Source organism: Strix aluco, chromosome 4 (assembly GCF_031877795.1).
Source record: "Strix aluco isolate bStrAlu1 chromosome 4, bStrAlu1.hap1, whole genome shotgun sequence".
NCBI lineage: Eukaryota > Metazoa > Chordata > Aves > Strigiformes > Strigidae > Strix > Strix aluco.
Window position 1 is genome coordinate 119859198 of NC_133934.1, and position 17858 is coordinate 119877055.

At 36.6% G+C, this 17858-nt stretch overlaps 1 protein-coding gene across 17 annotated transcripts in view; it reads left to right on the forward strand.

Moving 5' to 3' along the window:
- TRAF3 (TNF receptor associated factor 3) overlaps positions 1-17858 on the forward strand; it is a 73991-nt gene that overhangs the window by 47541 nt on the left and 8592 nt on the right. For 14 of the 17 annotated variants that reach the window (XR_012623355.1, XM_074825149.1, XM_074825151.1 and 11 more), the window contains 5 exons: positions 2826-2906; positions 5582-5656; positions 7462-7554; positions 12009-12149; positions 17085-17259. Coding sequence is in view for 16 of the 17 variants with exons in the window: in XM_074825149.1 (XP_074681250.1) it covers positions 2826-2906; positions 5582-5656; positions 7462-7554; positions 12009-12149; positions 17085-17259 (565 nt within the window). In the remaining variant the exon portion in view is untranslated. The remainder of the gene's footprint in view (positions 1-2825; positions 2907-5581; positions 5657-7461; positions 7555-12008; positions 12150-17084; positions 17260-17858) is intronic. The other 3 variants (XM_074825165.1, XM_074825164.1, XM_074825166.1) reach the window with 3 other exon arrangements.

Consider the following 17858-nt stretch of genomic DNA (forward strand, 5'->3'; position numbering starts at 1 on the left):
GCAATTAGAAGATTAATTTAGACTACTATTTTTAATTTTTTTTTTTGCTAGGCTTTTAAAAGTTCAGTGATTACAGAAATGCGGATGGTTTTATTTGTTGTGGCCTGATAAAATGTTATCTCATTGTACTTTGGTAGTAAGAATCAGAAGCTTAACAAGACTGTACATTTGAATGAAAGGCTCTTTTTGACTTCTTATTTGAGTTTTGTCACCCAGAGCTTGAGTTCATCTCTAGCTTCTGTAGCCTAAAATTTTCTCTAAGGCGATAATGACTGAAGCAGGCCTCAGTGACATGAGCTGAAAATGGAGATAGAGGGAGCATACCGAGAAAAAAGGTATGCAAATAGCAACAAAAATAATTTTACCGGAGTATGTATGGTTCATGTCTTCATAGAATCCCATGACCTGTGGGGTAGGAAATCCCCGTTGTTGGAGGCAGACTCTTTAGTTAATAATGTTAGTACACGTTTTTTTAGATTGCATTTGTCTTGCCTGCACTGTCACTATGTGAGTTAATTTATTTTCTTTTGTTTAAACGGTCTAAAAAGTTGGGGGAGTTTTGTCACAAAGCTACCTTTTCCATCTTACAACTTCTGCCAGATAAAGACGGTACATTCTTAAAACAGAAGTTAGTAGCTTGAAATGCTTCTGAATTATTGTATTTGTCTTTGGATAGTCCACAAAACTACTTGCAAGTGCCCCTCCTATGAAGTTGATGCTTGGGCAGTAGTAATATGATGCAGATCTGGAAGGACAGCACTGCTTAGTGCCTAGGCTTTTCACTGCCACCCTGGCTGCAAAAAGGCTGTCCCAGGCAGACTGTGCCACAGCAATCTGGACTCTGCTCAGTGGTCTGAAATACAACAAAGCTGACTGGGACAGCCACTGGAGAAGACATGAGACATTGTCATCTTCCTCCCTTGTCACTGCTCTGGAACTAGACATGTTCCTAATGTGGCACTGACTTCTCTTGGGAGCCATATCAATATCCTGCCTTCCCCCCATCTGTGCCAGGTGCCCTGTGTGTGGGGTCACCCATGTTTTATGCTGCATTTGGCTTTTGGTTTTGTGTACTCGACTGTGTGAATTTAGCTGATCGGTAGGAAGAGGATTCTGCCACTGGAATGGAATTACTCTGGTATATCCTGAAGTCATTGGAAAGACTCCCTTTGGTTTCAGTGGGTGGGCTGTGGCACGTGGAGTGAGGAGGAGAACTGGAGAGAGGTCTGAGAAGGAGTTGCACATTGCCTTTTTATCATAAACCAAGAGTCAATGTCATAGCCTTTGCCAGGTAGTTTGGGTAGGTTAGAGAAGAGACTAAAGGTATTACAATTAGGGAATGAAGGTTAGAAAGGAGTATTATTTTTCTAGTTTTGTTGTTGATAAACCATCAAAGAAGCTTGTAGGTCTCCCAAAGGTGTGTGGTGGTGTGTGATGTCTCTTCAACATGATTACAGGTGTCTTCAGAATGGGGGAGGCCCAGGTCCAGTTCCAGAGTCTGAGCAGAAATGGTCCTCCAGGCCATTGCTTATCAGAAGGGTACTGCAGTCACCCTGGCAGAGGTTACTCTGAGGAGAGGTGGTGTCAGTCTGTTAGCATTGCTCCTGGTTGGGTATCCATGTCCTGCTGGGGGGGGCGCTGGAGCTAGCTCCTCACCTGTATATTTTGGGAGGCTGTCCCAGCTCTCTGGCTACGGAACAACTGTCTCTGCGACTGTCTACATGTGCTACACCAAGTGAACTAGTGCAGGTAAGAAGGATGGCAGGGTAGATTTGCTTCAGAGCAGCATACCTGATAAGCTGTTTTTAAAAGTGAGGAGGTATACATTTTAAAATACTTGCAGATTTATGACAGAGTTCTGAACCAAGGCCTTTCACGTTTGGGAGCTTGGGTCTCCTTTACATCTTGGTTTTATTTCAAAAAATAGACATCATTACTGGGCAAAAAGGGCATGCTATTTGTTCTTCCTTTTTGACCAAGTTTATAAATCTAGACCTTTGTTTCCTTTGCTTTGTTTCATTTCTGGTACTTAAGAAGTGCATTTCAAGTTGAATGGGACATGTCACTTGACATGAAATTAAATTTTTTTCCACATTTTTTCATTTTGTTGAGGAAAAACTGAGAAGAAATGTAAATTCAATTAGTTAGGGCCTGATTTTCTTCCTTACCTATAGTGATATGGTTTGACAGCTATGTTGTAGTATCTGTCATCATCTAGGTTCAGATCAAAATGCTTGCCCAGCATCGTGATAGAATTTCAACATTTCTTTGAACTTTAGGTGTATAACAGTAAAACTTAGTATCAAATGTTTGGGAATCAAAATTAGAAAATAATTGGAAGGGGGGGTAGGAATTCCGTGCATAGGAAAGAGAGATTCTCTGAGCGTGGGCAATGTACACGTCTGAAGAGCTTTTCCATGCACTGTATCCCCTTACTGAAAAGGACATTTACAGTGGTTCTGCTCACTCTTAAAGATACCCATTTTTGTGAGTAATTCTTGGGAAGAAAATTTTCCTTTTATTATTGTTTCATTGCTCTAAGTAAACAGAATAAAATGGGAAACAAATAGATTTACTCTGCATGGGAAAACACAAGAAAACCCTTGTTTTTGCCTCACAATATCAACACATCAATTGAAAGTGTAAACTGATGTTTGAGCAATTGTAGTTCTGTAACTCTGCACAATTGGGATAAACATTGAAAAAAAAATCTTGTGGGTATTTTTTTTTTAAATGATTGTAGGATGCTTTTCTTTGCAGGTAAGTCCTCTCTTTAATTTCAGAGTAAGAGTTGATTTGTGGCTTGTTTGCTTTTTCCTCTGTAGAAACATGAAGATACAGACTGCCCGTGTGTCATGGTTTCATGTCCTCATAAATGTAGTGTTAAAACACTCATGAGGAGCGAGGTAAGAAGTCATGCCCAGTGTTGTGCTGAAAAATTAAATGATTTTTTCATGAGATCTCGCAAGAATTTTGCCAGAAGCCATTTTCTTATTAAAATGTGAGATCTAAAGAAAAGCTTTTTCTACCACACAGTTAAGTGTGATAACGCTCAAATATTTTTAATGATTTCTTGAAAAACTATTTAAAAATAAATAATTTCTTAGTTTTGTGTCATTATTACACTTGGCTTGCCCAAGATTATTAGCGCATGTCTCTCCTGCTTTCATTTTTACTAGCTCTCCCCCTGCCCTTCCCCCATTCGAAGAATTTGTTGAGCACAAACAAGCAGCATCTTGGGGTAGTTAGCTTATATTAAAATAAAAAAGAGTTAAAATTTAGTGCACATTGACAAGAGCTAAAGACTAGAAAAATCATAGAAATGTGTAGAATCATTCAATTGAAAAACTTAAATTATGATTAGATCTGGGAAAAAAATAGTAACTGATACTTAAAGAATTAGTGTAAGATACAGGGTAATACGAGTACAACATTTCAACAGCCAGATGCAACAGTGCATTAAAACTTCTCTTAATGTATAAAAGCTTGCAGTAATATATAGACCCAGATTAAACAAAAAAATAAAACCTTTCTTGTTTGAACAGATCCATGTTCTTGTACATTAAAAGATATAAGTAGCATCTGTCAAAGTTGATGTGCGTCTTTTTTCCTAAAAATAGAACTTACCAAGTATGGGGAAGAGCTTATTTAAGTCTTCAGCACTCCATAAGCCTCACTTAAGGAAAATTAAGTTTCTGATCTGAGGATAAGTTTTTCTCTTCTCATGGATACTTACTTCCTGAGTTGCATTTGTACTATTTTTCAGTTACAGTTGTAAATTATTAATCATGTCATAGTGCACAAGGTACATAAGACACCTGCCAAACACAGGGGCAGTCTTTTCCCCCAGGATAATGAAATATAAAATGTGTGAGATACTGTACCTATTAAGAGAAATTGAGCTGCTAAGAAAAGAGAAAATATGTATACTGAGCTAATTTGATCAGTGCTTACTTCTGAGTTTAGACCCTGGTTCTGGAGCATTTAGGCATATTCTTAAATCTTGACTTCAGCAGTTACTTTGAGCAGAGGTATATCTGAGTGCTAGTAAGAACTGACCCATTAAAGCTTGGGTCGTTACACATATAGTCAGAATTGGGTTCAGAAAGCATTGGTCATCTTGCCCTGCATCATCTGTTGCTGTATGTTGCTTAATTTTTTTTCTGATACTGTGAAAATGTATATATTACTTAGCTGCATGGTTAGGGACAACTCTAATGCAAAAAATGGGAAAATGCCTGCCTAACAGTTTGAGAAAATTCTGTACTGTACAAGTGAATATCTTACTGTAGAATAAAAGGCAATTTTTCATGTTTAATTCATAACTCTTTGGCAGACTCTAGTTTTGAGAAGTTGAAAATGTGGCATTCTTGTAAAGCCTGTTATACCACATGTCTCTTTCTTATTTGGTCTTATTTTTTTTCTGAACCATGTGTCTTTTGAAACTATATTGTGAATTTCTACAGATAGTGTTCAGAACACAATAGGTATCTATCAGAGATGAGTGACCGCTTGCATCTCAGTATCAGATTTTAAAGACTGTCCTGTCTGTCCCAGAGCTACACATTCAAAGCAGCATTGGTTCACCACTTCTTTCCATGGAGGTGGATGAGCTGAGTCATGTGGGGCTTATGGTGTGGGAATTTCAAATGACACTGAAATCTGAAAGAGTGATGCCAACTGAGGAGCTAGGCTCTGGCTCCTGTCTGCTTTGTGGGAAATACAAACTGCAGATCCTGTTTTTGAAGAGAGAGTGTTTGTAGCACTACTGTTTCCAAAAATGGCTCTTCGCTCCAACTTCTAGGCAGTTTGCATCCAGCTGCTGCCCTCAGTTCTGCAATGGCTGCTGTCTGTATATACATATATGCTTCTGTGAATTGGTTTATTTTTAAATGAAAAGTGGTCTGTGCTCATAATAATCCAAGATATTGGAATAAATCTCAATCTGTGAAAAATGCAGGCATTTTACTAATCAGTTTTAATCCTGTGTACTGCATTTTTTTTTAAAGTTACTTAACTGTACCTATTCTAAAACTCTTTGTCTGTTTCATGCAGTACTTGTTTAAGTCTTTTTTTTGTGTAATTTAACCATTAAATTTAGGCATGGAGAATTGCATGTTATGTTTTGAAAAATTGGTTCCTCATGAAATTAGGATTAGAAAAAATGTACTTTACTACAGTGAAACTGATCTTAAGACTTGCTCAGAACACCAGTAAAAATCACCTGTTGAGCAATGATTAGTCATTCACTAAAGTCAAATAAAATCATATAAATAATTGTAGAGTGTGTTCTTTTTTTGCCTTTTTTTTAAATTGGGTTGCCTATTGAAATAGTCTTTAGTAGAAGTTTCACTGTATATTAAATGTATCACACTGTATACTGTATTGGCATGTGCGTGTGGTTTACATATGTGTATATATAGTATTTGCACTTTAGGTCAGACTGGAGAAAATATACACACGTGTATTGTATGTTCTGCAAATGGCACACGATACAAACCTAATAACCTGTGCCCTTTATGTTTTGAGCATTATCATGCAAACGTCTTTTGCCAAAACTCACATTTTTTTCCTATTGCAGTTGAATGCACATTTGTCAGAATGTATTAATGCCCCAAGTACCTGTAGTTTTAAGCGTTATGGCTGCACTTTTCAGGTCAGTATATAACAATTATACTTCCCAATTGATGAAAGTCTGCAAATAGAACCTAACTCTTTGACGTGAAAGTTCTGGACTTCTCTAGTCTCGGTTAAGAAAAAGTCATCCAGTTGCACCAAGTGATTATGCAGCAGATGTTTGGTTTTGCATTTTAAAAATAAACAATATAAAAAGCCCACACGTTCCTGCAGTGGTTTGGGAGTTCAGTTATTAGGTACATCTTGTTGAAATAGGAAGATGATACATTTGAAGAACTTTTTAACTTAGAACAAGAGGAAAGTCACTTTTGTTCTTCAGAAAATAGACTACTAACTTCAGTTGTTCCTATGAAAGTACTTATTTTCTTGAGCTAAGTATGTTTATATTTTCTCTCATTTGTGTGTTTGAATATTTTTACTAAGGTTAAACATAGGTTAGTGCACTTAAAACATGTATTTTTATGTGCATTCATATGTCTCTGTGCACATAAGTGTATAATCAAAGCACAGCATGAAATTTATTTTAAAAAAAAGTTTTAGATTTTAATCCTGGCAATCCCTGCAATATTTTAAAAAATAAAGAAGAGCTAAATCCCAGAGTTTAGTTTCAGTAGCGTTATTCCAGTCTCTTCCAATATTCTGCTTACCTTACCATATATCTTGGGGAATTTGGATGCTTATATAACAAAGAGATTAGTCAGGAAATTTCAGAAACTGCTGACAGGAAAAATTTGAGTTTATCAGATAGTGTGATTCATTTGTAGCCCATGATAACTAAGAGACAAGAACTGTAAGCAGCAACACTTCTCAATAAACTACTTCCTGCAGGTATTTCCAGGTTCTTAAATAATGAGCATTCATCATTTTAAGTGTTAACAGTAATGCTCTTAGTGGTAGAACTGATCAGTGCTGTAACCCTGCCCACTGTTATGTCGTATGTATTGCCATTCATTTTATGTATGTATATGTGTGCATATATGTACATATATCCACATATATATTTTTAGTATTTTATATAGAGTACATACCTTGAGGATCATTGAAACCCTTTCAGTTGCTTTGCAGCTTATCTACCATCAAAGCTAATACACTCTGCATTGCAAAACACTTACTGAAGTAGGTGTAATGCAACACAATACAAATAAAGTAAGTAATATGGTCTGCATCTTATGTACTCTGTATATGATCTATGTGTGTTCTGTAAACTTTATATATAGTGGTTATTTGTAACAGCATTTATAGGTTGTGCAGAGGCAGCATATCTGAATATCACAGAGCAATCATGGTAACATCTTAGGATGTCAAACTAGGCATTGTAATATCTCTAAAAGTAGTTTATAAAGCTGGCAGTTTCCAGTGATGATAAATTTATCCTAAATATTTGTCTTTAATACTCAACTGAGGGAAAATTTACTGCTTATGAAGCTGTTCATGAAACACAACAGAAGTTTTAAATTATGGTTTGGGGAATTGGACATTTTAGGTTTTGTATGACTCAAGAGTTTTATTGTGCTTTATTTAGTGTAAAGCTACACAAAAGACTCTAAAATACAATTCATTTTGTAAATCTTGTTCATCTTTATTGTCTCTGACGTATCAAGCATACTGGATGGAGATATATGGCAGTTGTATAAAACACTTGCTATATTAAATGTATTCCTGACTTTTGTAAATTCCCAAGTAGATTTCCCTTCTCTACAGTTCTGCAACATGCATCCGTGAACCAAAATATGTAGTGTTGGTTCGATGTCTTGATATACTCTTTCTTTATAGGTTTAAAAGAAGTGGAATTGGCTAAAATGTATAAATTCTTTGTTGTCACAGGGAACAAACCAACAAATTAAAGCACATGAAGCCAGCTCAGCAGTGCAGCATGTTAACTTATTGAAAGAGTGGAGCAATGCTCTAGAAAATAAGGTATATCTTCTACTCACTTTTAATTTTCATTGATTTCTTTAAATCATATAAAAGTACTGGAAGAAGCGCTTTTTTCTGTTTAACAGCTGTTCAACAGTACAGCTAAAGCACTAGTAAGCTCCAAAAGCAACGAAGCCATTTTAGCATATCTGGTACCTTTGTTATAATAAAATGCTGTGAGAAACTTGGCTTCACAACTCCATATACAATTTTCCTCATTGGTAACTTAATTAACACACTTTCTTCACATAAATAAACAGTCCCTTATTAAACTTCCTCTCTGAGCTGCCTTCTTACAAAAGGGAGGGTTCAGAAAGCTATGGCAGTCCTATGAGATGTATTTTTGCTACCTCAGTATTTTTCCAGAGATAACACTATTAGATATACCATGTAATGAACTGGTTATTTTTTTTATTTTTGTTCTTGCTGTCAAAACATAATGACCTGCAAGGGTTAATTAAATTAAACATATTGTAACTCTTGGGCATAATGATTTCTGCTTTAGTGCTAGACCGGAATGAAGTTCATGTTGCAGTGCTTCCTTGGGACTCCTGGTTTTAGATTGTTTGGGATTTGGGAGATGCTGGAAATCATACCAGTAGCAGCTACAATCTTGTGAATCATTTGAATGACTTAACCATCTGTTCTGCAAATAAAATTTAAGGCTTTAAAAATACAAAACTTCAGAACAAATCAATATTTTTTTAAAAATCTCTTTTTAAACAAGTTTTATATAGCCATTATAATAATGCTTCTGCTTTTCCAGGGAGAGGGAGAAATTCCAGAATTACCAAACTATTGTACAAATGCAGGCAGAAGAGTCAGGAGCCCCTCCAGAATTTTCTAGAATGAGTTAAATAAGAGTAACAATTCCAGTGTAAGCCCAGTGGCAGTTACGATATGTGTGGCTTGTGACTTCTCTCATCTCCCAGCAGACTGCTAGCTTGAGTTTAGCAAACTGTCTAGAAAGTGCATTCCCTTTTTGGCCTACAGTGATCTCTCATGCATGGGTTTCCAGCAAGGTCCTGCAGCCGCAGGAAGTGTAGTTTTAAAGCAGAAGTTAGCAGCTCAACAGCAAAATATGATTTTGTCCCCAGCACATTTGTCCCTGGACTGCTTGTTTCTGAACGTGAAGCCTCGTAAGGAAACCATTGAGATGTCTGGTGTAGTTTTTTTAGATATAATTTTTGATACATCTGTAGGTCTTAATTTGATGATTATTAACTATACTTAAGTTTGCTTTTGCACTTGAATCCCTTTGTTAATGTAGGAACTGTAAATTTTTCAGTTTTAACAGATACAAATTCATATTCTTAGTTCTTTTTTCAATCATCTGATTAAAACTATACAATTTATTTTACATCATAGAAAAAAAAGCATGTTCCCTGTGACTTCCAGAATAGATAATGTTCCGCCTTTTGTCAGTGTCCTGAGAGGTGCTTTGTCACTTAAAAAATGCCCAGCAGTTCTATGTTTGTCTCTTTATAGAGCTAAGAGAATATAGACTTTACTACTCTTTTATGTTCAATTTTTGTTTTAACTTTCATTTAGGACATAACTGCTTATCATTGTTTGTCTTTTTTTTTTTTTTTCTTCTTTTCACTTCCTGCTTTGTAGACTTCTTCCTATTCATATTAAAGAGTTGAATCACTGGAAATCCCAAGACAGTGCCAAGTTACCAGAATAGCTAACCACATATCATATGTCAGTGACTTTATTCTAGAGAAGGGTAACAAAATGATTTGTAACTTCATTGTTGTTCTTTTCTTTGAGAGAAAATTAATCAATGCACTGAAGAACAACAGTGCACAGTTAACTTAGCTGATGAATATCACAGAAATCTTGGCCTTGCTGAAGTCAGTGGAAGTCTTGTTGGTTTCTGTAGGGTCAAGATTTCCTTTGGGGTACTCACTGTGATATGTATGGAGAGGAAAGGAGAAGTTGCCTTCTCCCAGCCATCACATTCTTTAACAGTGCTTGTGGAGTATGCAGACTGAAAGTCTTCAGAGCTGCAAAGCTTGTGCTAAGTTATAAGTTTGGTATTGGAATGGTGTTGTTGGCAAAGAGTAGGAAGGAGAAGGTCAGATGTAAAATCTTGAATCAAAGCTTTTGTGGGGTGAATTAAAATTTGATGTTTTGTTCACTCTGTGATGGGACAGACTTGCAGACTGAACTCCCACGGGTTTTGTGATGTTGGAAATAATGAGTTGAGCATAATTTTGTGGCTTCGTCACATTCTTAAAGAAATCGGATATAAACTGTTTTTCCTTTTTTAATATGTGACTTAATTATGGGACCTGTTTTAATCCAGTTTTGTGGCATAAGGTTTCTTCCATTCTCTTTTAGTAAACAATAATAAGCAATAGCTTAATTTGAAAACCTGCTGAAGAGCATGCTTTACGTAGGAATATTTCAAATATGATAAGGAAGTAAAGGAAACTGATTGATGCAGTTTGTAAATAGATGCTGTGTTTCCTTACCCTGTTCTTTAACTGACGTTCCAAAGACTTACACCAAATGCTATTAGGAAACTATATTTAGTGTTAAAGATTTCTTATTCACAAATTACCACCAAACTACAATTACTGACTTAACAATGACATTTCTGTATGATTAAGGGCTGAAGGACATAATTCTGTTTTTCTTGTGTTCTGTAAAACTGTGTGGAAAATCTCAGTACAAGACAGGCCCACGTTTTGTAACTTGTACAAAAATGGAAATGTAATGCTAGTGACACAGAGTATAACTGCCTTATGATTGGGAGGCCTGAGGAGGAAACAATGAGAAAAGCGGAACGCAGAGATCACAATTAACTAAAAACTGATTCATTAAGGAAAAGGATGCAAAAAATTAAAGTGGCTACCCAGCCGATCTGAAATATGTGGGAGGCAGGGGTACTAGTTTAAGCTTAAACTTGTTCTTGAAAATTTTCTCTTGTACCTAGGCATGCATTCTTTCAGCCTCGAGATTGTTTCTCTCTCTGCACTGGCAAAATTAGCTCTGTCTCATTTCTGTTGAGCCTCTTCTGCCAGTTTTTCCATATATAAAAAGTGGAACTATTGTGTGTATATGCACACATGCTACACTGTATGGAAACATAGATGTGCACATGTATTATGGTATATATTTTTGGGCCCCTTTCTGATGAACCTACTGAATGCTTGTGGACTTTGGCAGTCCTTTGTCTAGTTTAGGCTAGTATAGAGATTGAAGTTACTTACCTTTTTAAACAGCCTAGCTTCTTGGGTCTAGGAATGCAATGACACATAAGGGTTTTAACTATGTCTGATTAGAGGGCAGTTAAGGTGTTGGAATTCTACAGTGGTACCCAGATCAGAGGTAAAAATGGTTTGACCTCAAATTAGCATCTGTATTGGGGATGGTGGTGTAGATTTTTTTGGAACATGAAACATCCAAGTAATTGGTCTTCATGTGGAATGTTTATCACAGTTTTCCTGGGTCAGAAATGGTGCTGCTTCTTATCCATATAAAGATCAATCTGTGGAACTAGTCAGGGTGTGTCCAAATGTCATTTTGTGTCAAGTGTTTGTTTTCTATGTTTTTGCTGCTGAATAATTTGGCTGGGGAAAAATGAGATTTTTTAAAAAAGCAACCCACCGCCACAAAGCAACCCCCTTCCCCAAAACCACATGAATGAACAAAGCACAAAATAGTGTGACAGAGAATATTTACTATATTACTTTCATCCCCAACGAGATATATGATATTCTTCTAACAAGGCTCATGTTTTAAAATCGGAATGAGTCACTAATGAATGAATTCATAAAATGTCAATACAGAGAGAGAATATAATCCACAGCCTGTAGCTCTTTAAGTCTTTTCTACTAGTAGGCACCATTGGATTTTCTTTCAAATGCATGGTTTCCTTCTGTATTCACTCATTTCAGGAGTTTTCATCACCATCACATTCTGTGAAGCCAAGCCAATCCCATGCAGATGATGTTTTTCCTTAAATTTGCTATAGATCAGGATAGATTGAAGTAGGTCGGGAAGATTGATGTTCCCTTTCTTGACTGTCTTCTCTGCTGCTCGGCTTCTTCCTGGTATCCCTTCTGTGCCGGGCTCGAGTTCTTAACACTGATCTAGAGCTAAATAGGTTGTTTCTTCCAAACTCCAAGCAACTCCGAAGTCAGTTAGTGGAAACCAGGAAATCAAGCCGTTAAACTGAATAAAGAAAAGATTATGCTTAGACAAAAGTTCTTTTGCTGTTTGTGTTTCCCATCTGCACTTTCATTAGCCAAAGTTGTACCAATACCACCCTGTGGAAGTGCAAAAGTAGCTATCAGAAGGTTGGGGTTTATTTATTTGCAAGACATGGAGAGAGATTTTATTAGGATCTCATCCCTTTCATGTATGTAAGATAGTTTAAAACTAACAAAGTTATAGGTATTTTTAATAAACTTTGGCAGGAGTAATTGTAGAATTTTTTCCAGGTGGCCTTGCTCCAGAATGAAAGTTTGGAAAAGAACAAGAGTATACAAACTTTACATAATCAGATTTGTAGCTTTGAAATAGAAATTGAAAGACAGAAGGAAATGCTGCGGAATAATGAATCTAAAATACTTCATTTACAGGTAAGAAATTTAGAATCTCCCCATTAAAGCAGAAATGGTAGTAGCTTCTGTTCTGTGCCTTTACACTTGTGAAGTGAGGTGTTCTAATTAAAAAGGGGTGGAGAGAGTTTACCTTATTATAAAGCTATTCTGATATTTTTTTTTTTTTTTTTCCTTCTGGTCAATAGCTCATTTGCTGGAGTAAGATACTTCTCTAAAACACTGTGCAGTTGCCTAGCCTATGTTAAAACAAAAAAACCCTGTTTAAAAAGGGAAAAGATTGAAAACAATACTACAAATCTTATCTGAAGAACCATCGTAATTATTTTTTCTTGTCTGTAAAAAATAACTGCTTGAGGAACTACTGTCAAATTGGAGGACAAGATTAGCACCTTAAAACTGTCATATGTATAATGTGTATTTCTTTTCTACTTGCTGGTATTTTAAAAATATTAATCATGAATGCGATCAGTCTGGTGTGGAATTTATCCAAACGTAGTACAATGCATTTGAATACACTTTTTAAAATCCGTGTTTCTGTTGTCCTCCTTCTGAGGAAAATGTATCTAATTATTCCTTCGCCAGTAGGCATGAGTTTCTTACTCTGTGGTCTGAATCACCTGGCCACAAGCCAGCATCAGACTAGAAATCCTCTGGATGCTCTAGCATGGTGTTTAGCCCAAGCTGAAATTCTTTGCTTTGCATTCAGAGATGACGGAATGTGGATGCTGGGAATTTTTGTTAGCTTGTGTGATGCTAACCGCAATCAGGGAAACCTCAGGAGATACTTAGCAAGCTATTGTGAAGGTATCGTTTACGTGTTATTTTAGTATGTCTGCTGCTAGAATATCAGATACCCGTTTTAGCACCCAGCTTAAGGGAATGTAAATAAAATTATCTTTTTCACTTACTATTCACTTCACATATTAAACTTCAAATGTTGATACTCCAGAACAATACAAGTATCCAAACTAGAGTATAGCTAAAATTCAAAGGGTAGCACATTCAAGAGCCTTGAGACCCTCAATGTTGGTTGATAAAGAAACCTTTAAGTTCAGCAACAGCCACGTTTCTCCTTACAGCACTTGCTTCTTTCCTTGTTCTGCCCATGTAGTAAACAGTTTAGCCTCCCTTAGTCATTGTTATTTGGTCTGATGATAGTCTGGGATATGGCTGCATGCTTACAATATTGCATTCTGACACTGGGAAGCTAATCCTTGTATGTATTGATATTGCTGATTGAATCTACCAGGAGGTAAGTTAATTTGTAAGCCTGGGGTTTTTACACATGCTGTCTCAATAACCAGTGATGAGAAAGAAAATGGAAAAAAGTAGAGTTTTTCATGATTGTCTTGATGACAGATTGCAATATCTTTGATTTCCTCAAGCTGTAAGTGTTAGCAAAATCAATTTTCAAATGGTTTATGTTTAGGAAAAAAAACCAACGACACCACAAAGCAATATGGTTGGCAGATTCCAACAGGTGGCTTTTTGGTGTTAATAAGTACTGGAGAGGATGTGTTTTGCCCTTTTCCTTCCTCCCTGATCCGTGTCCTCCTCCTCTTCTTGCCAGCTATTTTAGTTTAGTTACTTTAAGCCAAACTGCTATTTCAACCTGATTTCTTCCACTTCCTGGTCAGTCAGATTGTTAAGGGCATCCTAGAAGCACACCTCAGGGTTTTTTTTTCCCTGGACCATACGCTTAGCTGCCTCCTGTTGCCTACTGGGAGTTGAAGGAATTGGTTGCCTGTTGTGAGCCATTCTTTTTCTGGACTGTGTTGAGCAGCCATGGCAATACAAGAGCCACAGATATTTCCAGTGTAGAACTAGCCAATTCAGGTCTGGACAAACAATACTTTCTTAGTCCCCCAAGCCCTATGCATGCTAGTAATTTCTAGTACAGTTTCAGCATTAGTTGTAACCTAGTGCACACAAGTACTATAAATGCATCGGAGGTGTCTAGGCACTGGCAGGAACCTCAACCTTGAGGTGTTCTGATTCATATTAATTTTCTATATACTGGTCTCTAGGAAAAGTGTTTTTACCAAGAGAGTATATGATACTTTTTCAGCTGCTGTCTTGTGGAAAGGAACTTTCACATCCAGTATCCAGTCTTTCTTATGAGTATATGGAAGCATATTAGTAAGCCAAGTGTTAAGCTGAGTGTGGACATGAGGAACTTAAAGACAGAAGAAACAATGACGTTATGAATGTAAAATTATTTGATTGGTAATACATTCCTTCAAAGGAGGAGGATGTGTGGTTTGTTTTCACAGCCAAGTAGTACCTTTGATTCCTTTTCTAGTGTGTTCTTCAGCTTTTCAGTTTTAGTCTATCAGTTGCAATGGAAAGGTCCATTAGGAGCATCTGAAAGAGAGAGAACTGCAAATATAACTTATGTTCAGTTCCTCATGACACTTCCTAAATTCTTTTAGTAATACTAGTGCTAAAATTCTGGAAATTGTTTATTAGAAATACCGAACAAAACCTACATGGAAATCAACATCAAGAAGAGCCCTCAATGGTTTGCCAGGCATATAACTCTGGATTAATGATCTGGAGAGGTCAGTTGCTGGAATAAAAAGTGCATGCAGAAAATTGATATCTACTTCAAAATTTATGAGTACAGTGTGAGACATCTGTGTGCTTTCTAATGGAATAATTAGAGTGAAATTCTCCACTGCTGCATTAAATTCAGATTTAGTACATCAGTATCTCCCAGCATGAGGGAGGTTGACTCCCTGTAGGGTAAAAAGATAGAGATCCCATTGCTTTTTAAAAACAGAATAGAAGTCTCTTTCTGATTGTTCTGTATCGCTTGAATTCTCATGAAGAGGTACAGGAGATACAATACTACATGTTTGCTAACGCGTAGTAGAAGCAGCTAAAAACCAGAATTGGTTGTGCATGTACAAAGGTAGAATGTTGCACACAGGTTGATGGAGAAGTTGGTCCCTAGTAACAACTTTTAGTAAACTTATCCCAAAAGAAGAATAGCTTGCAGTTCTTCTGCATCTCTACCACTTTCCCAGTTCATCTAAAAATGTATGTATTCATTTTATTTGATACTGTGTTAATGCCAAGAGGTCCCAGTTGGAAATTAGAGCATCTCTATGTGAGGTGCTGTACAAATCCATGACCGTGTTATTGTTCTTGCCTTGGACAGTTCATGTTTTGTGTGAGTAGAGGGAAAAAAAATCAGACTTGCACACACCTTGAGTTTACTTTTGTGTGTTAACTGTGAACTAATGGCCAAATCTTGTGGCTCTAATCTTATAACATTCATTCAGGCCATTCCATGGTGTGTTTCCTTTTATATGTATAGCTAACAGCCCTTCCCTGTTTTATTTTCTGATTACCATCAGTCCAAGTGAGAGGGTGTGACTGTGTTGGTAGCTGATGATGAGTATGTTCAGGCAAGTTGTTTAATCTATTTAATGGGACCATAACCCTGCATTTATGATTCAGTACACAACTTTCCTTCACAAAGTTGTAATTTTGCAAGTGAGATATATAAGCCTGTTTTAAAAGACCAACATAGAAATAAATAGTTAATCTTGAAATATGTTAGATTACTCAGTCGTTTTGAGACACAACAAAATACTCCTAGAACGTGATTTTGCTAGTAGTTTTATCAAATTGACAGCCTTCAATTAATCATTACAGACTTTCAGTATAACTGAAACCACATGATTAACAGCAAATGCCTAAAAGGGGAAATGAAGGTTGCATGAGGCAGAAGGGTTTTCCCCATCAGTGGGGAACACTGAATCCACATGGCTAACCAGAAGGCAAATGTAAAATACCTTTGTTTTCTTGTTTTGTACTCAACTGCTACTTTTTTTTTTAAGAAGTGAAAAATCATTTTTACAGATGTTGGCACTATATGACAATAAACTGTAAAGTTAGATTTGGAATTTAACTGTAGGTGGTAGCAAAAGTAGTTTCTTGTCTCAGATATTTGTGTTACCATTTGAACTTCACAACTGATTATGGGGTTCTGGCTAAAATTCCTGCTAGTCCAAATAAGCTGTGATAATGTGAAGTGCTGTGCATTTCTTGTATCAGATTTGAGGCAGATACATTCTCCTTTATATTTGTAATATACTGAGGTGCTTGCAGTGTCCTTCTTCCAGAGAATACCAGCCTTCCTATACATTTCATGCCTTTCCAAAATCAACTGGTCTTTTTTCTTTTGTTTTCTTAAAGAGACTCAACCAGCAAGCACCTTCAGGATGCATGGCTTATTCAGTTTAGGAAGTAAGGGTGGGAATCTTAGAAGTGCTGAAGGGGATGGAAGTGGTAGTTTTGCTTTATGCTCTTGAGGGCTTCTGCAGTGGTTATGGGCACATAATAACTTAGACTTTGATAACTGATTTACATGAGCTTGGAGCTTGCTAATGCTGCTGTATCTGCACTTATATGCATTCCTGCTCCATGAGTGCAAGAGTGCTGATGTTTTTCTGGAGGGGTAAGTTATTTTGCTGTTACCCACTGATAAATGCGTGCCCATGAGCAGCCACTTGATTCACACCATGGTAAGTTGTTGTGCCCATACTTTGTTGCTGACTCTCCGACACAAAACCCTACAAATGTCAGCCCATAATATCAACATAGAGACATTCAGAATATTGTTCTTGTATTGAAAGATTTTTTTAAAAAAAAAAAAAACAGACAAGAGCACACTAACAGTTCCTTTTTTTAAATAATTGTGTTGATAATTCTGATAGTGCTCTAGTATTAATACCTATACAGCACTGAAGATTTTTATGGGTGTTTTATAAATATTTGGGCTATTCATCTAAATTTTCAAGGTTTGTGTTAATAAAATATTTGACATGAGTGAAACTTGTTTATAGTGGAAATGCATCTTATTATCGGTATATAATCCTTGTTTAATTTGCATACATTAATCTATTTTTGTTATTTTAACTCTTAATTTATTGTTTCATAAAGCGAGTGATAGACAGTCAAGCAGAAAAACTGAAAGAACTGGACAAAGAAATCCGTCCCTTCCGCCAGAACTGGGAGGAGGCTGACAGCATGAAGAGCAGTGTAGAATCCCTCCAGAACAGAGTGACTGAGCTGGAAAGTGTTGATAAAACTGGAGGGCAAGGAGCTCGAAATACAAGTGAGTGTAAGCACAATGGACTGAAGTACTCAGTGCTGTCAATAGAAAAATGGTGTCCTTTGAATGGCACTCCCATTGTGATTTTTATGTGGAAGCGTCAACAATGCTGATTCTTCTGATTTTTGAATAGGAAACTGCGTAATCCCTTTGATGATGTGGCATTGCTTCTATGCTGTTTCTTAGGCTTGATTCTTGTCTTTTATTTTGTTTTCTTGACCCTTGTCTTGACTGGAATGTTAGTTCATTATAAATAGTTTCTCAATTGATCTTTGACAGCTAATAGCTTTCAGCAGCTTCTTTAAATGTAGTCTCAGTATATTGACAAGTCTTCTTTTATTACTCTTCTCCCATATGAATGGATCAACAGTATGATTATTCACCTGAAACCACCTGTCCTGATATCTGTTACAGAGGTATATTTGATCCAAAGAAAACTGTGAGATCTGCTTGAGAATAAGGATATGGTCATGCTTGCTGAATAAAGTGAAAATGAGTTTAGCAGGATAGGGTAGATCATATGTAAGTGTTTAAATGATTGGGACAAAGAACTTAACATTTAAATAGATCTGTATAAAACAAACCTGCCTTAAGGATTCATC